The sequence below is a fragment of the Gallinula chloropus genome (assembly GCF_964237585.1).
Source record: "Gallinula chloropus genome assembly, chromosome: 30".
NCBI classification, from domain to species: domain Eukaryota; kingdom Metazoa; phylum Chordata; class Aves; order Gruiformes; family Rallidae; genus Gallinula; species Gallinula chloropus.
This window is the reverse complement of record NC_140115.1, coordinates 3,134,977-3,162,111: the sequence shown is the minus strand read 5'-3', so window position 1 is coordinate 3,162,111 and position 27,135 is coordinate 3,134,977. Positions and strand designations below refer to the sequence as shown.

At 52.3% G+C, this 27,135-nt stretch overlaps 1 protein-coding gene and 2 pseudogenes across 3 annotated transcripts; 1 reads left to right on the top strand and 2 right to left on the bottom strand.

Moving 5' to 3' along the window:
* Positions 1-4,849: 4,849 nt before the first annotated feature.
* On the bottom strand, positions 4,850-5,761 carry LOC311202511 (olfactory receptor 14C36-like; annotated as a pseudogene). Its single transcript has one exon. The product of its transcript is annotated as an olfactory receptor 14C36-like (transcript).
* Positions 5,762-11,173: 5,412 nt separating this feature from the next.
* On the bottom strand, positions 11,174-12,127 carry LOC311202510 (olfactory receptor 14A16-like; annotated as a pseudogene). The gene has a single exon. The product of its transcript is annotated as an olfactory receptor 14A16-like (transcript).
* Positions 12,128-19,064: 6,937 nt separating this feature from the next.
* LOC311202509 (olfactory receptor 14A16-like) lies at positions 19,065-26,016 on the top strand (the record flags this gene model as incomplete). The annotated part of the gene is made up of 2 exons (XM_084277092.1): positions 19,065-19,088; positions 25,084-26,016. The coding sequence occupies 2 exons, from the start codon at positions 19,065-19,067 to the stop codon at positions 26,014-26,016; spliced, it is 957 nt and encodes a 318-aa protein (XP_084133218.1).
* Between the last annotated feature and the right edge of the window lie 1,119 nt (positions 26,017-27,135).

Sequence of the window (27,135 nt, the reverse complement as noted above, 5' to 3'; positions counted from 1 at the left end):
AGGCTGTATATATGGCTGGGATTCCTCCAGCCCAGGTGCAGCACCTGACACTTGGCAGTGTTGAACCTCATTAGGTTCACCCCATCCAATACCACCTGGACCCATTGCCCTGGGCCAGAGAGCTCTGGGTGCTTCAGGGCCTGTGGCTCGTGCCCAGCTGCTCCAGGCGCCTGCAGGTTTTCTATAACGGGACCTGGGGCAGCGTTTGCTCCAACTCAATGACTCCCCAAACGGTGTCTCTGGCGTGCAAGGAGCTGGGCTGTGGGGATGCAGTATCCTTGGACCCATTCCTGACTTATGGAACGCTGCCTGGCCCTGCCTGGCTGGATAGTGTGGAGTGTGGGAAGAGTCACAGTTCCTTCTGGCAGTGTCCCTCCGCTCCCTGGAACCCACAGTCCTGCACTGACCTGCGTGATGAGACCCACATCACCTACCAGAGTAACTCTGAGCTACCCGGGCACCAGCATCCCCAGATTCTGCTCCCTTCTGGGCACTGTCAGACACAGACAGAGCCCACAGGGGCTTTTCCTTTCCATGCCAGACCCTTCTTTTGCTGGTGGTGGCACAAAGGAGCCTTCAGCTCTCGGACCCCCACACATTCAGCAGCAGTGGGCAGCCAGGCTGCCAGCAGTTCCTTGGGGAGGCAGAGGTGTCTGCAGGAGTGGTCTCAGAAGAGACCCATCAGGGCTCCAAACAGTGTCCCCCATGCTGCCCTCTGTGAACCAGGATCCCTTTGGGGCTGGGCAGTTGGGGTCCCACACACTGCCGGGTGTTTTCCCTGAGTGACTGGGGTTCAGCTGCTCCCTTGAGCAAGGTGACTCAGGGATGCACAGGCAGAACTCAGCCCCGCTCTCTGCCACACAACCCCCCTGCTACAGCCCCTCACCATGGCATTTCCTTCTACAGGCAGAGAGAGAAGAATGGCCCCAGCCCTGGTGCCCACATGCCCAAACTCCACGAGCTGCACAGGTAGCTGCTCCTCTGCAGGCCTCTCTCCCCTGGCAGGGCTCTGCCTGCTGCCCTGGTGCCCTGAGGGGTCTCTGCCTTCTCCAGACAGGGAGAAGATCCGTGTGGTGGGAGGCGAGAGCGGGTGCTCGGGCAGAGTGGAGGTCTGGCACCGCGGCTCCTGGGGGATGGTGTGCTATGACTCCTGGGACATGCTGGACGCGGCGGTGGCGTGCCGGCAGCTGGGCTGTGGCCCCGCAGTGTCTGCCCTGAGCGAGGCGGCGTTTGGGAAGGGGACGGGCCCCATCTGGCTGGAGCAGCTGGAGTGCCGGGGCACAGAGCCGTCTCTGCAGCACTGCTGGGCCCGGCCCCGGGACAGTGGCGCCTGCCGGCATAATGAGGACGCTGCTGTGAACTGCTTGGGCGAGCATCTCCCGGGTGCCCATGGCCCCAAGCAGGGCCCTGGGCTCCTTCCTGGCCACCCTGAGCAGCTCCAAAGAGGGCCAGTTTGGGTGGGATGTGCCAGGGATGTCTGCACACATGCACACAGCCCTGGGGTGTCTGAGAGGAGGCACCCCAGGACCTGCACACCCAGCCTCTCAGCACAGCTCTCCTTCTCCTCCTCTGCAGCTGCACCCAGGACCGCAGCACCAACTCCCCGAGCAGGTAACCTGTTTGTCAGCGCTGGCTCTTCCCAGGGCTAGGCTGTGACCCACAGCCAGGGGGAAGGGGTTCCTTCCCGGACTGTGGAACTCCTAAGAGGTGTCCCTGGGTCAGTAGGGTGGGACCTTCCCCATCACTCACCCCTGAGGTCCCTTACCCCGGTGTCACGGGGTCAGGACTGTGGTGTCACAGCCCCCCACCTCTCCCAGGCCTGGGGCTGCTATTTCTGTCTTCCTGCCTGTGCAGATGCCACCCGGGGCCGTGTGACAAGCAGCAGGAGAGAGTCCTTGCTTGTCATCATCTGCATCATCCTGGGAGCCCTTCTCTGCTTGCTCCTGGCCCTCCTGGCTGGGCAAGCGTGGAGCGCCAGGGCTGGGCGCAGAGGTGGGTTTGTTCTCCATGGTCCCAGGTGAAGATGCGTATTGGCAAGGCCAGGGGTGCTGTGGGGTGTCAGTGAGTGGTACAGGCAGAGCTGGGGGACAAGAGTCTGTGCTGCCCACAGTCCCATGTACCACCCCATTGACTGCCTGACCATGGGCAACCAGCAGTAAGGGGGAGAGCTAATCCAGACATGGTGGGAGTTAGGGATGGGGCCAGGAGAGAAACGGCACAGCTGGGCTGGGGAGATGGGATAAAATGGGGATAGATGAGGATGTGCCACGGGTAGTGCTCTGGGTATATGGGGAGGGGGCTCTGGGGGATCAAGATGCTGGGAGAACCATTGGACAGCACCTCTCAACCTTTCAGCATCAGGACCCCTGTCTGTTCCTCCATCCAACCCTTACCTCCCCCCAGCAGGGCAGGGGCTGTGTAATGGAACCACTGGGCAGAGAGTGGACAGCTCCAGGGGAGAGGAAAGGCAGGAGCTGCTCCAAGCTCAGCACCAGGAATAGGATCCAGGGTCCAGAGGGGCACAAGGGTTGTCTTTGAGGGATGGTGTGAGGGTGTCGCTGCCCATGACCATCTCCATGGGGACATTGCCCTTCCTGAGGAAGTGGCAGCAGTGACTGGAGAGCACAGTGGGGCTCTGCTGTGGGGACAGTCCTGGGTTGAGCCAGGGGAGCAGGGCAGGGGGAGCAGATCAGGATCCATCCCTTCTCTGCCCATCCCTGAGCCACATCCCTGAGGCAGCCCTGCCTCTTGTTTGCAGCCTCTGAGCAAGCCTGGGAGCCCTTCCCTGAGGCCCTGTACGAGGAGATCGGGTACAGCCCAGCATTGGAGAAGCAGGCAAGGTTCAGCATGTCAGGTGGGTGTGGGTCCCTCACTGGGGCCATATCTCCAAGGCTCTTTGCCCTGGCGCCCACCTAAGACTGACCCCCTGCAGCCCCCTTGCCCATGGTCCCTGCAGCACTGGAGCTGTGGGGTTCTGTGGGGAGAGCAGCCAGGTTTGGGAGTGGAGAAGAGCTTCATCCTCACCAGCTCATCCTGTCCCAGCCAGTGGACAGCCCCTCTCTGTGTGTCCCCACATCCCATTGTCAGCTGAGGGGTGAGGGAAGGGGCTGTCATGGGGCAGCTCTGGGAGTCCCTGTGAGTTGGGGTTTTTCCCAGGAGAACAAGGTATGTCCTGAGCCCTGGTCCAATGCAGCCCGGACTCGGTGGGTCCCCTGTCCCCAGCAGCACTGAGCACCAGCTGGGTCAGCAGAACGCACCCCATAAAACACCCATCCCTTGTCCCCAGGCTCCTATTCAGAGGGGTCCCTGACCAAGATGCAGACCCACTATGAGGACATTGAGGAGGAGGATGGTCCAGGATCAGCACCAGGTAATGGGGAGCAGGAAGGGGTGGATCTCTCCTCTCTGCACACTTGTGGTTGACACCAGTGTCACCGTGAGCAACAGGGGAGGAAATGAGCAGGGGAATCCTCTGGTGCTGCCAGTTTCTAAGGCCCATGTCCCTGCCCTTCCTCCCTGCCCATGTCTAAGGCCCTTCCTCTGCTCCGCAGGACATGTCTCCTCACTGTCAGCATCGTCCCTCTCCTTTCAGACATGCCTGTCCTGCCCAGAGATGACCCAGCAGATGGCTATGACGATGCCAGGGAGGTTTCTGAGCCTGGGGAGGATCCAGTGTCTGAGCAAGGAGACTGGGAAATGCCCAGGGCACCAGAGGATGGAGCAGAACCCAGGGATGCACCTGGAGGTGAGAGGGACAGACAGTGCTGTGGGTTCCTGGGGTGCCAGATGAATTGCTGCCATATTGAGAGCCCACAGTCTGGCAATAGACCAACCTGCCCTGGGAGTTTTCCTTGGGGGGGACCCTTGGTGGAAGAGGGAGGTAAATATTTCTCCACTGGTGAGGAGAAGGGAGGAAGGTGATGTACAGGTCAGGATGGGCACCTCGTGGGACGATCACTCAGTGGGCTGCCTTGCTGCTTGCAGGGACACACCTGCACCCTCTGAGACATGCTGAGGCCCCTGGAGCTGAGGGAGATGCCTGGTCCCCTCCCCAGGACAGCACAGGCTATGACGATGCTGAAGAGGTGTCTCTGGCACATCCCCCTGAGGACACCAAGGCTGTGACACCAGAGCTCAGTGCACAGCAGCCCCTGAGCCCTGGGCCAGCACAGCCCATCCTGGCCATGCAGCTGGGTGCAGCCAGGAGGGAGGAGAGGTCTGTGCAGCTGGGAGAGCCCTGAGCACCATCTTCTTTCTCCCAGGGGCAGCAGAAACAGCCCCGTGTTTCCTCTCTGTTTATTCTCCTGTGGTAACTCTGTGCCTCCCCACTTGTTCCTGTTAAAAGTCTTTGGGGTATGAAGGGGTATTTTTCACCTTCTTAACTCTGTGGGAGGGAACTCCTCTTCCCCCTCCTTCCTCAATGACCCTGAGGCACATAGCAATAGGACAAGGGGTAATGGATTTAAACACAAAAAGGGGAGATCTGGGTGGGATATTAGGAAAAAGTTCTTCAATATGAGGATGGTAGATCACCGGAACTGGTTACCCAGAAATTTAGGTTCCATCCCTGGAGATATTAAAGGTCAGGCTTGATGAGACTCTGAGCAACCTGTTCTAGGGAAGAGGTTGCTGCTCACTGCAGGGAGTTGGACTAGATGACCTCTAAAAGTCATTTCCAGACTTACAGATTTTATGATTCTATGAGCAAAGTGAATGCAATACCTGCTGATCTCTGCCTTCCGCAAGGACAATCCATACAAGGACACCTTGAGACAGACAGAGAGAGGACAGGACAGCTATAAAGGCAAGGCAAGAACACAAGAGTTGGTTAAAGAGTCGTTGAGACAGACTACTGGAAGATGGGAGAGTTTGTAACTTCCTGACACTCAAAGCAACAGCTCCACCGTTTCTTCAGTTTCCTCAGTGTGTCTTTGATCTCCTGGTTCCTCATGCTGTAGATGAGGGGGTTCACTGCTGGAGGCACCACCGAGTACAGAACAGTCACTACCAGGTTGAGAGGTGGGGAGGACATGGAGGGGGGCTACAGGTAGACAAACATGACACTGCAGACAAGCAGGGAGACCACGGCCAGGTGAGGGAGGCAGGTGGAAAAGGCTTTGTGCCGTCCCTGCTGCGAGGGGATCCTCAGCACAGCCCTGAAGATCTGCACATAGGACATCAAAATTACCATAAACCACACAAAGAACAAACAGGCACTAAGTACATTAGGCCCAACTTACCTGGGGTAGGAGTGTGAGCAGGAGAGCTTGAGGATCTGGGGGATTTCACAGAAGAACTGGTCAAGGGCATTGCCATGGCAGAGGGGCAGTGAAAATGTATTGGCTGTGTGCAGCACAGCATGGAGAAACCCACTGGCCCAGGCAGCTGCTGCCATGTGGACACAAGCTCTGCTGCCCAGGAGGGTCCCGTAGTGCAGGGGCTGGCAGATGGCAACGTAGCGGTCATAGGCCATGACAGTGAGGAGATAAAACTCAGCTGAAGCAAAAAAGACAAAGAGAAAGGCCTGTGCAGCACATCCTGTGTAGGAGATGGCCATGGTGTCCCACAGGGAATTAATCATCAATTTGTGGAGGGTGGTGGAGATGGAGGACAGGTCAAGGAAGGAGAGGTTGAGGAGGAAGAAGTACATGGGGGTGTGGAGGTGGTGGTCACAGGCTATGGTGATGATGATGAGGCCATTGCCCAGGAGAGCAGCCAGGTAGATGCCCAGGAAGAGGCAGAAGTGCAGGAGCTGCAGCTCCCGTGTGTTCGTGAATACTACGAGGAGTAGCTGGGTAATGGAGCTGTTGTGCACCATTTCCTAGTTCATGGCATGGGGTACTGCTCAAGGAGGAAAACACAGTAAGTTAGGGGAGACTTCTCCGAGCAAACTCAAATCCATGTCCTACAAATACTCCCCCTGCTACACACACACCTGCTTTTATTTTCCCAGCATTTTCCTCACCTTTACAGCTGGAGTCCTGGTTGATGCTGGCTGAGTGTGCCATGGGGAGCAGGGCCTCTGCCCTCAAGATGGCAAGGAGTCAGCCCTTGGTTTGGGGCCTTGGCTGCAGAGGAGATGGTTCATGTCTTGGAACCCACTGCCCTGCTTTCTCACAGGAAGGGGTCTGCAGTGCAGGCAATGATACAGGGTTTTCTGCATTCTCCCACCCACAACATTTCTGGGTTTGGCTTCCTCTCATTCCCTCACATTATCCCTGCTGCCTGGAGATTTTCCTCCTGGCAGGTGTTTCCCTGTCAGGTGGCTTTTTCCTGTCATCTCTCACAGACCCCATCACAAGCTCTGTGGACTCCCCTTGGCCCTACACAAACATCTCTGGTTTCAGGGCACTGGCAGTGCACAAGTTCTTGTTGGCATGTGGACAAGGTCCAGTCAGAACAACCCTGATGAAACCTGTAATGGCGATGTGGGTTCTGTCCACGGGAAGAGGAGTGGCTGAAGGCGCTTTAGGAGGCTCTTGGTAGAGTCAGTGATCACTCAAAGTGATGGTTCAAGAGTCTCACAGACATGTTCATGCTGGAGAACTCCTTTTACATATCTCCCCTCCCATTGTTCAAGAGTAGGAAATGGAATAGTCAGATGCAGGAAATCTCCTTGTCTTTATCCTGCCTTGACCTTCCCCTTGAAGCACCTCCTCAAAAATGTCCTTGGGTGATCTGAAGGTGTGAACAGTTCTCACCCACACAGTGCCCCCTGAATAGGAAAGACTGTTCTTCTGAAGATCAACCCATCCACCCACAGCCTCTCCCCCAGTGCTGTAGCAGGTTCTCCAGGAAGCTTACCCTGCCGGCATCAGAGTCCTTTCCCCACTACACAGCCACCAGTGGCACAGGAAACCTGATGACGACAGCCCTGACCCCCCCTGGGGATACACCCAGCTTCACACTCCTGCAGCCTTTCCCGGGAGAAGGAAAAGGTCATGGCCTTGGTCCCTCTAATAGTGAAGCAGAAACTCCTTGATCCAGAGCATGTCCTTCTCCTCTACACCAACCGCTGGATGTGCCAGCTCTGGGACATCTCTTCAGGATACTCTTGTTTATTGCCCTACAGCCAGAGACATAACATGTCCACAGCCATGAAGATTTCTCTGTGAGCTCTGGGCATCCTCCCATCCAGATTGCCTTTATCCCCTCTCTGTCTGCCTTGGAGCCTGCAGGCAGTGCCCTCAGCCCCGCTGCGTTTGGCAGAGGAGCTGCTCTTGGCAGAGCTGTGTCTCTTCAGCACTGCCTGCTTGTCAGGAGCTCCCTCAGAGAGGAGTCTAGGTGCGCCTGGATCCAACCCTTCTCTCAGACCCATCTGCCTCATCCCAGCATGAGTTACACTTTCCTACTTGCTCCAGGGGCCAGGTAAACCCTCTCTTAGCCCATCTCTTTTAACAAGCACACTGGCGAGATGAGCTTCTATAATCCTCTGCGCGGAGGAGTAACAGGAGTACTCTGCCTCAGGAGGTCAAAGCAAAGCACAACTTTACTTAAGCTAGATTACGATGATAAAGCTTGCAAACAAAACCACACTGTGCTGTCCATTTGGAGCAATGGATAACAACTAGTGGAACTTGGATAAACTCAAAACACTGTGTAGTTTTGTAGTAGTAGTAGTTCAGCCCCAAACAGTGGCTGAGCACCACACACCACTTGCTCGGTCCTGCAGGAGAAACAGACAGACCCTCCTTCTGTCACTCCCTGACTCTCCCGTTGATGAATCAGTTTCTGAATGGGGACCAGGGATTCTCTGTTGTATTGTCCCATGTGCACCATCATGGCAGCAATTTGTACCTGCGTGATGTAATTGGCATGGAATACCCCCTTTGGCCAGGTCGGGTCACCTGTCCTGGCTGCGTCCCCTCCTTTCTCATTAGTAGGGAAATGTGAACAACTGCAAAAGTCCTTGATTACTTGGCAACAACTGGAAACATCAGGGTGCTCTCAGCACTGCTCTCATCCTAATTCCTAAACACAGTATTCTATCCACTGTAAGAAAAGAAATTAACTCCATCCCAACCGAAACCAAGACACTTAGGTATGCAATGGATCAAACCTGCTTTAATAAGGTTTAATTTAATGAAGAATAAATGTTTAAAGGTGAAAAGAAACACAAAGATAAAGCCATCTGGGTCCCCCACTTAAACAGGCTGCAGAACGAGCCCTGAGAGGTCTGAGATGGAATACTTCAAGCATGTGGGGAGTAGCCTCATGGATTTGGTAGATGCTTGTGAGGTCACTGGGAACTAAATATCTCAACAATGTGTCCTTGGCCAATAGGGGAATACGTGCTTGTGAGGTCATACTGACAGATCTGGAGCAGGCTGTGGACAGTGGAGGTTGTTGTGAGGTTACTGATTCCTGAACAGTTTACAGGACAAGAGAAGGCAGATGGTCTGTGTTGTGATGTCAGTGGTTCCCCAGTAGCTGATAGGTCAGACAAAGGCCAAAACTTGTGTAGAGAGTATCATTACTTCCTGAATAGTTGATAGGCTGGGAAAAGACCAATAGGCTGTGTGGGTTCTGAGGAAATCTCTCTAGCCTGAGTCTAGGACCAGGCTTATGGACAGTATAGGTCCTTCTGAGGCTACTGGTATCTGGATGTATGATTGGCCAGGAACTGACAGATACCTTAGAAATGTCCTTGTGATGTCAGTGGTGCCAAAATACCTGACAAGCCAGGAATGGAGACATGTCAGTGGCAGATGCTGTGATACCACCTTTGCCTGAGTGGTGGACAGGCCAGGAGTGTGCAGCTTACTTGTGCATGACGTTGTGGTTTCATTGGTGCTGGATCAGCTTTGATGCTGAGAGAGGCATATGGCTTGTGTGGGTATGGTGGTTTAGGCCTGGCTGGAGGCCAGACACCCACCAAAATCGGTCTATCCCTCCCCTTTTTATTTGTACAGGGGAGAAAATAGATATCAAGAGGCTTAGGAGTCAAGATAAGGACAAGGAGGGATCATCCTTTAATGAATGACATGGGCAAAACAGACTCAACAGAGGGAAGGACAGAAAACTCTCTAGTTTATTACACTGCACTGCACACCCAGTGACACCAGAGTTGGATAATGAGAAGCGTGACCAGATCTTAAAACAACGGGACCAGAACTTAAAGCACCTTCCCCCCACCCCTCCCTTCTTGCAGACTTCAGTTTAGTCAGGATTTTGCTCCCTTCTTCCCCCCCATTGTGGCACGGGAGGGGCAGGGACTGGGAGATGGGGCTTCGGTCAGTCCCTTGCAAGTTGGTTTCCTTCTTGGCTGGGGGGGGTCATTCATTCCTCACCCCCATCCCCTGCTGCACCGTGGGGTCCCACCCAGGGCAGACAGTCCTCCACGACCTTCTCCAAGGTGAGTCCTTTCCCACAGGGCTTCAGCTCTTCCCCAGCTGCCCCACCGTGGGTCACTGCTATGGCTGCAGTCATCAGTCACAGTGTCTCTCAGTCCCAGTCCTCCATGGGGTCACCAGCCTCCCCCCACCAAACCTAATCTGGCCCAAATCTCTCCCTTGCTCATCTCTGTGTCTCTGTCTCTCCCCACGGGCTGCCAGTGCTGGCAGGGGCTGGGTCCAACGTGGGTCACAGCATCTCCTGTCTGTCTCCACCTGCTCCATCCAGCGTGGGGCCTCTCCACGGGCTGCAGGTGGGGTCTGGGCTTTTTCCATGGGCTGCAGTGGGACACCCGCTCCACCATGGGTTTCTCCCCAGGCTGCAGGGGCATCTTTCACTCTGGCACATTGGGCATCCTCCCCCCACTTCCTGGCCTTGGTCTGCACAGCTCGTTCCATCTTCTCACTCCCTTCTCTGCTGGAAAAAGGCAGCTGCTTGTGTTTATGTTTTCCTCAATGTGATTCCCAGAGGCGCTGTGACCATCACTGATGGGCTTGGCCTTGGTCAGCAGAGACTCTGCCCTTGAATCAACCAATGTTTGCTCTGCAGGGCCTGCAGAGAACTTCTAGCTGCTTCTTGCAGGAGCCATCTCTGCAGCCCCCATCCTCTGCCAGCACCCAGCTACGCCAGACTGCAACAATAACTGACCTTTCTATGTATCTGAATAAAACTGTTCTGGCAGAGAATCTCCTCTGGAAGCTGACCCCCTTCACACGCTGCTTGGCCGTAGCAGGCAGCTGAGGAGAGAGATTTCATGTGTATTAAACTGGATCATTCAACAGCACATTCAACAGCGACCCCCCCTCGTCTACAGCATGAGAAATGAGGAAAGTGATCTCATGGATGTTTCACAGACTTTATAAACCTCTTGTCTTTCTTTAAAATGATTTTGAGTCTCTCTGATAGAACAAGGCCTCTACTTTGGTTGTTTGTTTGTTGTTATCATCGTTATCTATTGGGGCTTTTATTGTTTGTGTCTACAGTGTTCCTAAATATATGTTCAGATTCATCTTACTTTACTGAGGAATGATCTTTTTCTGTCTCAGCTGTACACAACTGGAACCTAGTCCTGGGTCAGAGGAGACTCTCATAGCACCCCTATAATAAAATAGCATCTCCATAAGGCAGTTCCTTGGGACTGAGCTGTTCTTCCAAAGCTCATGTCAACATCAGTCCCAAGGAATTCCACCCCAAAAGGGCCAGTTTCTCTTTGCATTGTAGAGAGAAAAGCTCATAGTCGCTTTGGGAGCTGATAGAGACCAGGGGCTGTGTTTTGGATTCAAGCATTGGGGTGTGGTGAGAGGGAAGATGGCGAGTGGTCACCACGGCACATACCCAGTGCTACCCACATATATGAGTGCCAAGAACAACCCCCCAGAGGGGAAGCTGGAGCTGTCTGAAGATCTCTGTGGTTGGCAGGGACTGGACCCACACCAAGGTGAGCTACTGCCCCAGTCCCCTCTCTGGCTGATCTGGTGAGCAGGTGACCTCTGTGCATCCCCTGCGGCACTTACCCCCCACAACAGCCACATCCCTCCAGTGTGGGCCTGGGCTTTGGGTCTGCCCAGGTGACCTGCATAGAGCTGGGGCCATTACTCACCAGGCTGCCCTAGCCCTGGGTCTTTCCAGATCCTGGTGTCCTCCCCATCCAACCAGCCTCTTTTGACCTGGCCACCACAGCTCCCACATGCATTCACCTCCCTGAAACCCACACACTCTAATGAGAATCACACAGCAAATAGTCAGAAGCAGGTTTTAATAAGAATGCAGGAGAAACCATTCATTCCTTGGAAGAAGTTGGATGAATCTCAACATTTATCAATAAAATCACTTTCCTAATGGCCTTCTTGAGTTCCTGGTTCCTCAAGCTGTAGATGAGGGGGTTCACTGCTGGAGGCACCACTGCATACAGAACAACCACCACCAGGTCAAGGGATGGAGAAGAGGTGGAATTTGGCTTTATGTGAGCAAAAATGACAGTACTGATAAACAGGCCAACAACAGCCAGGTGAGGGAGACAGGTGAAAAAGGCTTTGTGCTGTCCCTGTCCAGAGGGCATCCTTAGCACGGCCTTGAAAATCTGCACATAGGACACCACAATGAACACAAAACACACAAAGGAAAAACAGGCATGAACCACAACAAGCCCAAGCTCCCCGAGGTAGGCATCTGAGCAGGAGAGCTTGAGGATCTGGGGGATTTCACAGAAGAACTGGTCAACAGCATTGCCATGGCAGAGAGGTATTGAAAATGTATTGGCTGTGTGCAGCACAGCATTGAGAAACCCACTGGCCCAGGCAGCTGCTGCCATGTGGACACAAGCTCTGCTGCCCAGGAGGGTCCCGTAGTGCAGGGGGTGGCAGATGGCAATGTAGCGGTCTTAGGCCATAACTGTGAGGAGAAAATACTCTGCTGAAATCAAGAAGATAAGAGAAAAGAGCTGGGCAGCACATCCTGTGGAGGAAATGGCCCTGGTGTCCCACAGGGAATTGGCCATAGATTTGGGAACAGATGTGGAGATGGATCCCAGGTCAAGGAGGGAGAGGTTGAGGAGGAAGAAGTACATGGGGGTGTGAAGGAAATGGTCACAGAATATGGCAGTGATGATGAGGCCATTGCCCAGGAGGGCAGCCAGGTAGATGCCCAGGAAGAGGCAGAAGTGCAGCAGCTGCAGCTCCCGGGTGTCTGCAAAGGCCAGGGGAAGGAACCCAGTGATGGAGCTGCCATTTGACATCTGCTTCCTCTGGGCATATTTCCCTGTTCAAGGAGGAGAAGGTAGTGACAACCTAAGGGAGACTTTTATGAAGAACAGCCCCTGCCCCCCTCCCCCTCCCCGAGGTGAAATAGGAAGCAGGCAGCGCATTCCCCAACCCAATCAACCAACTCCATTTCACATAGCAGCCCCCAAACTGCCTCCCTGCTTTCAGGAAGACTTTTCATGGGTCCCATCTGTGAGCTCTGTCTGGTGAGGCTGCCCAAGGGAGCAGGGGTCTCTGCTGGCATGAAAGCCCTGGCATTAGTACTGCATTTCAAGTGGAACCTCATGTGTCCTGAGAAGCAAAGGGACTGTCCCTTAGTGATGAGTGAAGAGAGCGGGTCTTTCCATCAGCCCTGGTCTCAGCTGCCCTGTGCTGGCAGCTCTTTGAGCTGGGGGATGATCACACCCAGATGTTCCCTCCAAAAGGAATTGGACACTGCTGTGAGCAGAAGAATCCATTTCCCAAAAGAAGACCTCTGACCCTCACATCTTGTTCCACTGTACCCAAGGAGGTTCTCAGCCCTGCCCTCCCAGCCAGGAACACCAAGCACTCTCTGCAGCTCCCTGCACACAGCCAGCCAGCAGCATTTCCATGGCCTGAGCACCACTGAGATGTCTTCTCCATGGGGCTCTTGGATAACACAGAGATGCCATGGGAGAGCTGTGCCCTTCTGGAAGGAACCTGCAGCCCAGCAAGACCTCATGAAGAGGAGGTGTGCAAAAGGAGAGTTGACTTTCTCCCAGCCCTGCAAAATGCCTTGCCCTGAGTTTCCAATTATGGTGGGAATAAATGCAGAATAGACAGGAAGGGAAACAGGGAGAAATCCCCTCGTGCTCCTGTGGACAGAGGCAGGACAGACAGATGGGTACTCAGCAGTTTCTCCTCACCAGAGGCCCTTCTGAAACGCAGTGACAGCCTGCAATCCTTGGGGCCACAGGGATGGCAGGGAGGTACCCAGCTCCTCCTCCCACAGTGCTCCTGAGCATAGCTCCCTCTCCCTCCCTGCCTGGAGCTGTCCCTGCCAGTAGCAGTTTGTCCTCAGCTCTCCTCCCTGTCCTCAGCACTCCTGCCTACCTGTGCTCAAGGAGCCAGTCCCAGCAGCTGTGTGCTCAGCTCTGCCCTGCAGACACCTCCTGGCTGCAGGACACTGCCCAAGGCCACCTCTGTGCGTGCAGAAGCTAAGGAGCAGCTCAAACAAGTTCCATTGAAACCACCAAGATGATGCTGTCCTGCAGTCTGCAGTCTGAGAAATGCCTTAGGGGATAATATGAGGTTCCTGAGAGACCAGCCCATCTCTCCACATGTTCAAACTCCACACTTCCCTTCTCTTTCCCGGACCCCTCTCCTCTCTTCCAGTGCAGGATGCAATCTGAGGGTCATAAAAGCAATGTTAGTCTCAAACAGGAACTTCATTGACCTTCCTATGCCAAATTCTCCTCTGGAAATAGTGAGATAGCCCTGGGATTTCGTAGGGTAACACTAAAGGTTTCTCAGAGCATGGTGCACACCTGATGGATCTATTTGCATTCCCACTCAACCCCGTGGTATAAAACTTAATGCCAAGACTCAGGAATGCCCAAACTGACTAAGAAAAGCCTTTCTTTCTTCAGGGGATCGGAAAGATCCTCTCCAGAGATATTCTGGGGGTGATGAGGAGCTGTGAGAAGCACTGACCCGGGCAGCACCTTCTCCACAGCAGAAGGACCCTGCCTGGCTAGAGGTGTCTCCTTCCATCCTGAGCTTCTCCCCGCAGCACTGTGAGGAGCTTCCTGGGCAAGCTGAGTGCTGACCCTGGCTGCAGTGCAGTCCCTGCCCCAGCACACAGCCCCTGGGTGCAGGGACCTTGCTCTGCAGGACAGCCATAGGCACTCCTGGCTGCACAGCCAGCTTCACACCCCTGATGCATCCCTGGGAAAAGGCAGCTGGGATACCCTGTCCCTCTAAAGCTGCAGCAGAAAATGCCTGATGTGGAGCACATCCTTCACTTCTGTACTTGGGAATCTGTGAGATTCCTCCTGAAAGTTCCTACAGACTGTGGGATGAATGAGGCTGAGGAGACCCCTACGGAATCCTCATTACTATTGCTCTGCAGCTTAGAGACTTACCATAGAAAGGGATGTAAAGGTTTCTTTTCCGGTGAACCCTCAGCTGTCCTCCCAGCCTAGACTGCCTTTCAGCTCCCTCTGTCTCGCTCTTCTCCCCTCAGTGCTTACTGGCAGTGCTGTCAGCTCTGCTTCACTGTGAAGAAGAGCTGCTCCTGGGCAGAACTGTGTGTCTTCAGTGCTGCCTGCTTGCCATGCGCTCCCTCCACCCCAGGAGCCCAGCCCAGCTCAACAGCAGAGGACCAGCCCAAGGCAGCACTCTCTGCTGCCCTCTGGGATGTCTCCAGGTCTCTCTGGGGCTCCAGGGGAACCTGCTGTGAAACACCCTGAAGGAACCACTCCTGTAACCTCCTTCAGTTGGAGAGAAACACAGTGTTTTAAGAGGGGGGAGGGAAGAAGGGAGGGAAAAGCCAACAAAAAAACCCCAAAACTTGCAGGTTGGAGTAAGGGGAGTTTACTGGGTCAGGAGAGAGAGAGAGAGATAACAATAATAGGTCTATTATATTAAACTATATATAAATATATGAAACTGGTGACACACAATGTATTTTCTCACCAAACTGCACAGCTAAGGCAGTGCAGATCAGAGCCGTCCCCAAACCAGACTGTCCACAAAACTGTGCGTCCTGGAGCTGCCTGCTCCTCCCCCCACCAGCCCCCTTTATGCTGAGCATGACATGGTTAAAAACGGCCATGACAAATTGTTCACTCTAGTTTAGAGTATCCAAATAGAATTTATTTGAGCAAGTAAGAAGCAGCCAAACAGCCCTGGGGGCCGGGGACTCTCTGCTCCACCAATGACATGCACCCAAGCAGCAGACCGACCCTACATTAATGCAGTAAAACAATGAATATTCTATTAACGCCTCTACATAATTATTACCTGAACCCACCTACTCTGGCTTCGCATGTTCATGAGCTTATCAGTCCTTTGTGCTTGCGCAGATCCTTCCAAGAACTGTGAGCCAGGGTCTCTGGTGGTCCTTGGAAGAAGGCCAGGAGTCCTTCTCACCATGTACTTTTCAACTTTCGCCTGGAATGTGAGGGTCTTGCAAGCTTGCAGTGTTCTTACCAGTCTGAGCTGATTTATGTCCTTGTTAGTCAGTTTTTCTGTAGCAAGGTGTCGTGGTTTTACCCCGGCAGAGAGCCGAGATCCACGCAGCTGCCTGCTCCTTAAAAGGAAAAGAGCAGGGGAAGAGGGAAGGGGGGCTGAGAGGCAAGGGAAGGGGAAAGGAAGGGGCAAATAACCCCAAAACCAAGAAACTAAAAGGCCCGTGGATTGAGATACGGATAGTTTACTAAGATAACAGAAAGATACAATATAACAATGCTAACAGGACTTTAGAGCAAAAATACATGAAGCTGTTGATACCCAATGCAGTTTCTCACTGAACCCACAACTCAGGCCGTGCCACCCAGAGCCGTCCCAGAACCCGACCGTCCCCCAAGAACCGTGCGTCCCGGAGCCGCCCTTGGCCTTCCTCCCATCAACCCCCGATATCCTGGGCAGGACGTAACTGGCGTGGAATACTCTCTTTGGTCAGTTCGGTCACCTGTCCTGGCTTCGCCCCTCCTTTCTCATGAAGAGCTGAGAAAGACCTTGACTGTCTGAAAGCAACTGAAACCATCAGGGTGTTATCAGCACTACTCCCATTGTAACTCTCAAACACAGCATCCCATCCGCTGCTACAAATGAAGTTAACTCTGACCAAAACCAGGACACTACTGCACCTTTGTCAGTTTGAAATATGGACACTGTGAGCACACGGAATGACAGAGGCATCGTTAGGACCATTCCCTTGCCAAGGAAAGACTTGAGTGTCGTGGTTTTACCCCAGCTGAGAGCCGAGATCCACGCAGCTGCCTGCTCTTTAAAGGAAAAGAGGAGGGGGAGAAGTGATGACCAAAAGCCTCCCCATTTCACTGGCATTGGATGACCACTGGGCCCTGTGGTGTGACAGGACACATGCAAGTGGCTCCATGACTCAGCATGTCTGCATCTTCTCACTTTGTCATCCTGAAATTGCTCCCTCTGATTTCCTGCTCCAATCAGCATTCAGGGAGGCACGTGTCAGTGTTCTGCAGGAGTTTCATCACCCACAGCCCTGAGCAGCTTCTACTACACCTCCAGGAATCTTCATTCCTGACATGGCCCTCCACACTCAGTGAATTTGCCCTGGAATCTTGTTAGTGTGCAGCCACTATCATCAGTTTGTTCTTGCCTTCTCAACTTCTGTACAGTTGCAGGGGGACTTATAGGAGACACTGTCTTCTAGAAAGAGTTTTGCTAGTGTGATGATGTCAGCTAACACAGGATACAGCACAAGTCCATTTCTTTCTCAGTCCTGACTCACTAATATTTTCAGCATCAACAAACATTTTCATTTGACTGTAAAATGTTGCCCAAAACCCCTCCAGTTTCATTTCCTATAGATGGGCCTGGGGTCAGGGGACACAGCCAAGTAGAAGTGACTATAGGAGGCTGGGCAGGGAGTTTACTAGGGACAGGAGTTGGTGACAAGGCTCTGGGCAGGAAATTTGCCCAGGAAGAAGGCCAAAGTGGGTGCTGGAGCTCTGCCAGAAAAGCCTGAGAAATTTCTTCACATTTAAAAAGATACAAGCACATTTTCACTGACTGAATATTTCCAACCAATCAACTGTTGTTTTCCACAATCAGACTAAGTTAGGAGCTCTGGGGATAAATATGAAACGTAGTAGGAAAAACACACATCCTCCTGAGTCCTTGGGGTGTCAGGACACTGTCACACTGTGCACTGAAACTTGCCTTTTGGGTATTTCCACCTGCCCTGAGGAAATGGACTGTGTCTCAAGGCCCCTTTTCAGCAGACTCTCTGGCCATGTGCCCTGTCCTTTGCTTTTGGGATTTACTCCACCCCCTTACAGTTTTTTACTCATAGTTGGGGAATGTGTTTTATGGTTTTTTATCATTTTTTAATCATTTTTTTCAAAATGAGGAAGAATGCTGTTTCTATTCCCAGCCAGTCCTCAGGGTAAAAGGGGTGGGAATTGTGGCAAAGAGGCTGCAACATTCAGCTGCAGACTCAGAGCAGGAGCCTGATGGAGGAAAAGAGTGCAACTCCCAAGCATCCCTTGGAGACATGGTGGAGTTGGAGAGTTGTAAAGGTGTCTAGGCAGTGTGGGAACTCATTGAGACAGCTGTTATGACCTTTCCACACCTCCTTAGGAGATCCTCTGGTTCAATTTTAGTTGGAGAAAGCTCCTGTCACTTCCGTAAATTGAAAAACTAAAAAGCCTGAAAATATTAAAACTTCTTTTTTATTTTTTTAATTAAGTGCTCATTGAAATCTTCCACTTTAAATAGAGTCCTGAAACCTCTCCAATTAGCTCCACAAGTCTTAAAACTCAGAAGAAAAGACACATAGCTCGTTAGGGCTTTTTCAATTTTAATGAGCCCCGTGGTGTATTTGGTGCTGATTCCATGAACTGCAGATACTGTGAGGAGATTGAAGCAGTCTCTCCAAGAGTTAAGGTCAGAAGAAAAAGCTGAACTGCTGTAGAGTGTTAATTGGCCCCACTGAGGCCCATTACTGAGAAAGCTTCTCTCCTCATGAATGGGTTAGAGCAGAAAATTGGTGTCTGTGATTTAAGGTAGACTGAGGCACTGTGCAGGTGGATCTGATGCTGAGTAAAGCCTTGATGTATTTTAGCAAGCAGAAGTGCCAGCCCCACAGAAGTGGGATTCTGCCCCCTGCACTGCCTCAGGGCTCTTCCTGGGCCAGTGTCACATGGGGTGTGTGATGCAGAGTGTGGTACAAGGGTAGAAGAGCTCCCAGCATCCTGAGGGGGTGAAAGGAAGCAATGAGGTCCCAGTTCTGTGAGATTAGTATGTGTGGTGGTTTAGGCCTGGCTGGAGGCCAGACGCCCACCAAAGTCGGTCTATCACTCCCCTTTTTAGTTGGACAGGGGAGAAAATACATATTGAGAGGCTCAGGAGTCAAGATAAGGACAGGGAGGGATCATCCTGTAATCAACGCCACGACAAAACAGACTCAACACAGAGTGAAGGAAAGAAAACTCTCTGATTGGTGACACTGCACTACACACACAGTGACACCAGAGTCAGATAATGAGAAGTGTGACCGGATCTTAAAGCACCTTCCCCCACCCCTCCCTTCTTAGCAGACTGCACTTTAGTCAGGATTTTACTCCCTTCTCTGGTGGCAAATGCAGCTGCTTGTGTTTCTCTTTCTCCTACATGTGATTCCCAGAGGTGCTGTGACCATCGCCAATTGCCTTGGCCTTGGTCAGCAGCAGCTCTGGCCTTGAATCGGCCAATGTTTACTCTTTGGGGCCTGCAGAGAGCTTCTGGCTGCTTCTTACAGCAGCCACTTTCTGCAGCCCCCATTCTCTCCCAGCACCCAGCTATGCAAAACTGCGACACTCCACCCCTGGCCTCTGTGAAACACATAGATGAGAATTGTTCTTTAAATCCCCATCCCAACAGCAATTCTCTACAATTATTACACTACCCAGCTCTGTTCAGCCTGTTCTGCCCATTACCTTAGCCAATTGTCCTTATCTCAAATTCCTCAAGCCTCACATTGGGCACCAAAAAGGACTGTGGTGGTTTGACTCTGGCTAGAGGCCAAATGCCCACCAAGCCACTCACTCACTCCCCTTTTCAGCCTGAAAAAGGGAGAAAACATATATATTGGGAGGCTTAGGATTCAAGATAAGGACAGAGGGATCACTTTCCAATTAGTGCAATGGGCAAAACAGACTCAACACAGAATAAAGGAAAGAAAAGGGATTTATTACTACTACAACTATGCACCCAGTAAACCAGAGTCGGGTAATGAGAAGCGTGGCCAGGTCTTAAAGCACCTTCCCCCCATAACTCCCTTCTTAGCAGAGTTAAACTTCATTCACGATTTTATTCCCTTCTTCCACCCCAACGTAGCGCAGGGAGGGGCAGGGAATGGGCAGTGGGGTTCCAGCGGTTCCTCACAAGCTGCTTTCCTTCCCCAGACCTTAACACTTTGAATTCCCCTGCACCCCTCCTTTCTTCGAAGACTTTACTTAATTGTGAATTCGCTTCCTTTTTCCCCACCCATCCCAGTGCGGGCAGGGGCAGGGAATGGGGAATGGGGGTTTTCAGTCCCTTCCTCCCAAGTTGTCTTCCGTCATAGCTGGGGGGGGGGGGGGTGGGCATTCCACACACACCCCCATCCCCTGCAGCACTGTGGGGTCCCACCCACGGGACACAGTCCTCTAGAAACTTCTGCAGCGTGAGTCCTCTATCAGGGAGTCATCTCCTCACCACAGGCCTCATCAGGACTCCCTTCCATGGGGTGCTGACATTCGGGCCCAGACTCCCCCAGCCTGGTCCCCTGCAAAGTCACAAGTCCCCTGGCAAACCTGCTGTGGTGTGGATCAATCTCTTCACAGGCCATAGATGTCTCTGCTCCCCATCCATATCCATGGGCTGCGAGGGGACACCCGCTCCACCATGGTCTTCTCCACAGGCTGCAGGGAAATCTCTCCTTCCAGCAACTGGAGTGTCCCATTCTTCCCCCCTTCTCCTTTGTCTCTGGCCTTGGTGTCACGCAGCTTGTTACATCTTCTCACTCCCTTCTCCAGTGGCAAAATGCACCTGCCTGCAGTTTATTTTTCTCCTATATGTGATTCACAGATGCGCTGTGACCATCTCTAATTGGCTCGGCCCTGGTCACCAGCAACTTTGGCCTTGAATTGGCTGATGTTTACAGTCTGGGGCCTGCAGAGAGCTTCCAGATGCTTCTGGTAGAAGCTATCTCAGCAGCACAGCTACGCAAAACTGCCAAGCCAATGTGCCAGGCAACTGAGGTCACAGGAAACCAGCATCCTGGAAAATCAGTGTCCCGGGAAAACAGTGGCCCAGGAAACCAGGGCCTTAGAAAACAGAGGTCATGGAAATCAGGGCTGCCAGGAAACTGGGGTGAATGGAAAAAAGGGGCACGGGAAACTGGGGGTGTGAGACACCAGTGGCACTGGAACAGGGGAGTGTGGGAAACTGGGAGTGCTGGTAACCTGGGTTCAAGGAAACTGGAGGTGCAGGAAACCAGGATGAGGAGACCCCAGTGAGCCAGGAAACGCCAGTGTGCCGGAAAACTGGGCACACAGGAAAACCAGTGACATGGAAAATCAGTGCCCAAGGAAACCAGGGCCCAGGAAACCAGGAGCTTGTGGAAAACTTGGTGCCAGGAAACTGGGGTCCTGTAAATTAAGTGATCTGGGAAACCAGAAGCGTGGGAAACCCGGGTCCTGGGGAACTGAGGGCATGAGATGCCAGGGTGATATGAAACTAGGGTCGCAGGACACCAGTGGCGTGGGACCAGGGGGTGTGGGAAACTATGGGCACAGGAAACCAGGTTGCCAGGAAACTGGGGTGCTAGGAAACTGAGGGTGCAGGAACCAGGGTGGCCAGACCGTGATGTGCTAGGCAACTGGGGATGCAGGAAACCGATGTACCAGGAAACCTGTGTGCCAGGCAAGAAACCAGTGTCCTGGAAAACCAGTGCCCTGGGAAAACAGTGGCCCAGGAAATCAGGGCCCAAGAAACCAAGTGCTCGTGGAAACCGTGGTGCCAGGAAACGGGAGTCCTGTAAATTCAGTGACCCAGGAAACAAAGTGTGTGGGAAACCTGGGTGTTGGGAAACCGCATGGTGTAATTATACCTCAAACAAGGTATCAAGGTCTTTCAGTGTTCCTGTTGCTTTACCTAGAGGGGTATTGTTGTCTGCAATAAAGGCTGGTTTGTATCGTTGTAGTAGTTATTGTAGTTGTGTTACTAATGTTGCCCTGAATTATGTCTCTGCAGGGCCCTGCAGTGGATAATAAAGGTGATTTCTATAGCACAAATACAAAAAGGGGGAGTTGTGGGGGACTATGACAGGCCTGTAGAACCCTTGGTTGAGAATATAGAGCTGGGCCTTGGAGATATTAAAGTTTACCCTTGAGGAAGTGTAGAACATCCAGAACCATTTTAAGGAATTTGCTGACTGCAGATAAAGGAACCTGGCAAGAGATAAACCTTGTTAGTGAAGTTACAAATGTCCACCAATTCCATGATAGCATCTACCTGAGACCATTAGCAAAAGGACACGTGTAGTAGAAGCATATAAAAATGAGGATACAGAACTAAATCGGGTCCTTTTAGTTTGTGCACCAGGAGACCTCTTGTATGTGTCATTTGTCTGTCTCAACAGTGACCAGTTTCAACAAAGCCAAGTGCTGGGTCCTGCACTTTGGTCACAATAACCCCAGGCGATGCTACAGGCCTTGGGCGGAGTAGATGGAGAGCTCCCTAGAGGAGAAAAGGACATGGGAGTGTTAGTGGAAAGCTGTGGGTGTTAGTGTAAAGCCAGCTGAACAAGAGCCAGCACTGTGCCCAGGTGGCTAAAAAGGCCCATAGCATCCTGGCATGGATCAGGAATAATGTAAGTATCTTGAGTAGGGAAGGGATTTCCCATTATTCTCAGCTCTTGTGAGGCCACACCTCAAGTACTGTGTCCAGTTTTGGGCCCCTCACTACATGAAGGACGTTGAGATGCTGGAGTGTGTCCAGAGAAGAGCAATGAAACTGGTGAAAGGGTTTAGAACACAAGTCCTGTGAGGAGTAGCTTGAGGGAACTGAGGCATATTAGTCTTAAGAAAAGGAGGCTGAGGGGAGACCTTATTGCTTTTGACCTACAAGTGGGTGTAGAGAGGTGGGGGTTGGTTTCTTATGTGAGATAATAAGTAATAGGATGAGAAAAATCACCTGTTCAAGCAGGTGGAGGCACCTGAAGGAGGCTGTGACCTCACAGGAAGCCTGTGCTGGAGCAGGTTTGCTGGCAGGGCTGTGGAGGACCCATACTGGGGATGTCTGTTGCTGAAGGACGTCAGCCCATTAAAATGACCCACCCTGGAGCAGTTGGTGATGATCTGAAGCCATGTGGGAAGGATTCATGTTGGAGTTCTAGGCTGCAGTAATGATCATTAAACTCTTGCCCAGAAGGGCAGTCAAGTTCATTCGCCCTTGGAGAGGCAGAAGTGCAGGAGTTGCAGCTCCTGTGTGTCTGTAAAGGCCATGAGGAGGAACTGGCTGATGGAGCTGCTGTTGGGCATTGCTGCCATCAAGTGTGGAGACCTGTCCAAGGAGGAAAAGGCAGAGAGATGTTAGGGAACTCTTCTTTGAGGAAAACCTCTTCCCGTTCACATTGACTCTCTGTTGTACATTTGGACATTGAGCTGCTGTTGGACAGCTGCTGCCTCTGGGCATGGAAAAGTGTTGCAGGAGGAAAGGAGAGAAGTAAGGAGAGGAAAACTAAAATGCTTGATTTATCTCACATGCTCCCAGGTGTACATCAGGAGCAGAAGCCTCTCCCTTGGGCTACCAAAGATTCATTCCTGGTCTTCAGTTTTGGGTATGGGCAAAAGGGGGTGAACAACACTGACACAAATTCTCCATTAGATGAGAGACATTGTCATGGGGAAGGGGATCTTGGAAACTTGCCTCCAACCTCAGTAATTCCCATGGGAGCTGGACCAGCAGCTCCCAGGAAGAAGGTGCCTATTGTGTGCCCATCAGAACTGGTGCTATAGGGATTCCCCCTGCCCCTTCCAGCCCCAGGGCTGCAAAGCAAGGATGAGGTGCCTGGAGTGACTCGCCTGACTCCCTTCCTTTCACAGGGGGAAAGAGTCCCCTGCCTGTCCCTGCCTGGGGACCCTGTCTCACGTGGAGACAAGGAAAGGTGATTCTGCTGTCCAGCTCTGGTTTCATAAGGAGAAAGGACTCTGATGGACAGAAGGATTGCTCCCCAGCCAAGGGAGGGAACATAAGAGATGAGATTGTAGAGCAATCCCCATGAGGCCTGAGGCAGCAGGAGGGAGCTTAGAAGAACTGCTGTTTTCTTCTGAGCTGGGCTGGACTCCTGGGACAGTGGGAGCTCATGGCAACCTGTCAGCCCTGACAAGAGACAGCTCTGCCCAGGAGCAGCTCCTCTGCCAAGCACACAGGGCTGGGGACACTGCCTGGAGGCACCGAGGGGAGACCTGTGAGGCTGAGAGAGCTGATGGATGCTGAGAGCTCACTGCAGGAGAAATCTCCACAGCCTGTCCCTGGTATGTCTGTGGGTGCAGGGCAATTCAGGTTCTGTTCCTGGAGGGATCTCCTAAAGCTGGGACATGGGGCAGTGTGTGGGGTCTGTCAGGAGGACAGGTTCTCTCTAGGACCAGAAAGTGCTGCCTGGAAGGGATGCCCTTCTGCCCCATCAGAGGGACAGGGCAGGACAGCTGTCTTCTCCTGGGCATGGCTGAGGGGTGCCCAGGGCTGTCCTTGAGAGCAGGGTCCCTGCGTCCTGGGGGCTGTGTGCTGGGGCAGGGACTCTGCTGCTGCCAGGGTCAGCACTCAGCCTGCCTGCTGGGCTTTACACAGGGATAGAGAAGGGCCTGTGGGTTGAAGGAATGAAGAGCAGCCTAAGGTCCTTCTGCAGTAAGACAGTGCTGCCTGGGTCAGGTTTGCTCCCAGCTCCAGCTGATCCTTGAGAAACTGCCAACAGACTTTGAGGAACAACATCAAGGAAGCATTTTCCCTTAGGTAGACTCTTTGCTTTGACTTTTCCTCTCCTGTGGGCTGTGCTGAGTGTGGGAGATGAGAACTTATTTCTCCCATCAAGAATCTGCAATGAGAACTTGATTCTCTTGAAGATGTTTGAGCTGCTCCTGAGCCCTGCACACACAGAGGTTCCCAGGGCAGTGCCCTGATGCCAGGAGGGGTCTGCAGAGCAGAGCTGAGCACAGGGCAGGTTCAATGAGGTCTGTGAGCAAAGAGCGGGAGGTGACATGTGCGAAGAGAAGGAGCTGCAGGGACGGTTCCAGGCAGCAGAGACATTGTCACAGAGGCACAAAAAAGGAGCTGCTCACAGAAATGCTGTGGCAGTCGGGATTTGGTACCTCCTGACATCCCTCACAGTGCTGATACTTTCCCACAGCCATGTCCTGGTTTCTGTCCTCCCAGCAAAGACTCTGACCCAAAGTTCCAGAGTTTCAGGCTGAATCTTCTCCTTCGCAGCCCAACCAGCAGTGAGGTGAAACCCCTGAGTGCCTGTCTGTCTGTCCCTGTCCTTCCAGACTTGGCTGGAGTATTTCTCCAGTTTCACAATCCTGTTCTTGTTACCTTTATCCCACAATTACCTGGGGCTCTGGGCATGTCCATTGGTGGGGCTGGCACTGAGGTAACCCTCACTTTCAGGACCCCCATCTGTAGGACTGAGGACTGGATTCCTCGCCTCTCTGTGGGGTCCAGTTTCTTTTACAGACAACACCAGATTCTGATCACAGAGCGTCCAGCACTGGGCAGCTGAGACCAGGGCTGATGGACAGAGCAGCTCTCCCCACTCTGCACTCAGGGGAAGGTTTCACTGGCACTGCAGCAGCAATGTCAGGGAGTTCTGACAGAAGAAACATTCTTCAGTTACAGCCAGGAGAAAACCAAATCTCCAAAACTCTGCTCTGCCCTCGGGTGAAACTGCAGTGACAGCACTGAAAAGCTCATTGCTGTCCACAGGGGATTTAGTCTGAGATCACACCATCCTTCTATTTCTTGACTGCTGCCAGGAAGGACTGAGTTCTCGAGAGCCACAGGTGACCCTGCTCAAGCCAGCACAAAGCAGACCTCCCAAAAGGGACCTGCCAGGAGTTTTCCCGGATAAAATGATTCAATCTGAGGGTATTCCCTAATAACTGTAATAGGTGTTCCTTAAAGACTATTTCACTAACTTCTCACTGTGCCTTTTCCTCCTTCGACAGGTCTCCACACTTGACAGCAGCAGATATTCAACAGCAGCAGCTCCATCAGCCTGTTCCTCCTCCTGCCCTTTGCAGACACACGGGAGCTGCAGCTCCTGCACTTCTGCCTCTTCCTGGGCATCTACCTGGCTGCTCTCCTGGGTAATGGCCTCATCATCATCACCATAGCCTGTGACCACCACCTCCACACCCCCATGTACTTCTTCCTTCTCAACCTCTCTCTTACTGACCTTGGCTGCATCTCCACCACTGTTCCCAAATCCATGGCCAATTCCTTGTGGGACACCAGGGCCATTTCCTACACAGGATGTGTGGCTCAAATCTTTTTCTTTGTATTTTTGATCTCCACAGAGTACTTTCTTCTCACAGTCATGGCCTATGACCGCTACATTGCCATCTGCCACCCCCTGCACTACGGGACCCTCCTGGGCAGCAGAGCTTGTGTCCACATGGCAGCAGCTGCTTGGGTCGGTGGGTTTCTCAATTCTGTGCTGCACACAGCCAATACATTTTCCCTGCCCCTCTGCCATGGCAATGCTGTTGACCAGTTCTTCTGTGAAATCCCCCAGATCCTCAAGCTCTCCTGCTCAGATTCCTACCTCAGGGAAACTGCAGTCATTCCGTTCAGTCTTTGTTTATGTTTTGGTTGCTTTGTGTTCATTGTGGTGTCCTATGTGCAGATCTTCAGGGCTGTGCTGAGGATCCCCTCGCAGCAGGGACGGCACAAAGCCTTTTCCACCTGCCTGCCTCATCTGGCTGTTGTCTTCCTGTTTCTCAGCACTGGCATCTTTGCCTACCTAAAGCCCCCCTCCATCTCCTCCCTATTTCTGGACCTGGTATTGGCATTTCTTTACTCGGTGTTTCCACCAGCAGTGAACCCCCTCATCTACAGCATGAGGAACAAGGAGCTCAAGGATGCTTTGTCAAAACTCATGGCTGGTTGTTTCTAAGCAGCAAAAACCATGTCATCTTCTTCTGCATATCACTCTCCATGTAACTCACATTAGGACTAGTGTTGTAGCTATTTTAGTTGTTTCATTTTTTCTTCTACTATGTCTAAGCTATAATAACATGGTGTACGTTCATACCATTCCTTCAGTATTTCCTGCTCTTGTGGTTCTCAGACACTGCGTAATGACGAGCTGTGCTCTCTTTGCATCATGTCTGCCTGCAAAAGGCCACTTTCTTTCCTTTTTTCTTTTTTTTATTACATTTATAAAAAATCAGCAAGCACATATTCCTCAGCTGAATCACTTGACTCCTTGAATGAAATGGCAGTGCTTTCCCACCATGACAGAACAGGAATTTCCAGGATTGGTACCCATGGCAGCAGAAGAAATACTCACCTTCCCCTGCACCTGCATTACCGCTTCCCTTTCTGTTTCATCTCCCTCATCATTCAGGTGTTTCCACGTCTCCTGATAACATGGCCATGCCTAAGGACATCTTTTCAGAAGACTGACTGGACATATGGTTACAGATTTCCACCTCAGCTTTCTCTTTGGTCATTCAGATGCTGCTCTGCTCCCTGCTTTCTGCTGTGAGCTTCAGAGAGTTAGAGAATGTCCCATCTTTCAGAAGTCTAGTGAACTGTTCTGTCACAAGTTCAATGAGTTGATAAGTGACCTTTCTATGTATCTAATTAAAACTGTTCTGGGAGAGAATCTCCTCTGAAAGTTGACCCCCTTCACATGCTGCTTGGCCGAAACAGGCAGCTGAGGAGAGAGATTTCATGGTTATTAAACTGTGTCATGTTTAACTGATGTTTGTTGTCAGAGAAATCTGTCCATGCCTGTGAGCACAGATAATGCCAGGAAAAGTGTTGGGAGCCCCAGGAGGCCAGTGAGGGAACTGCTGGGCTTGGGGAATGTTGTGGTTTCACCCCGGCTGAGGGCCAAGATCCACGTAGCTGCCTGCTCCTTAAAGGAAAAGAGCGGGGTCGGGGGCGGGGGAGGGGAGGGAGAAGTAAGGGAAGGGAAAGGGAAGGGGCAAATAACCCCAAAACCAAGAAACTAAAAGGCTTGTGGGTTGGGATAAGGATAGTTTACTAAGATAACAGAAAGATACAA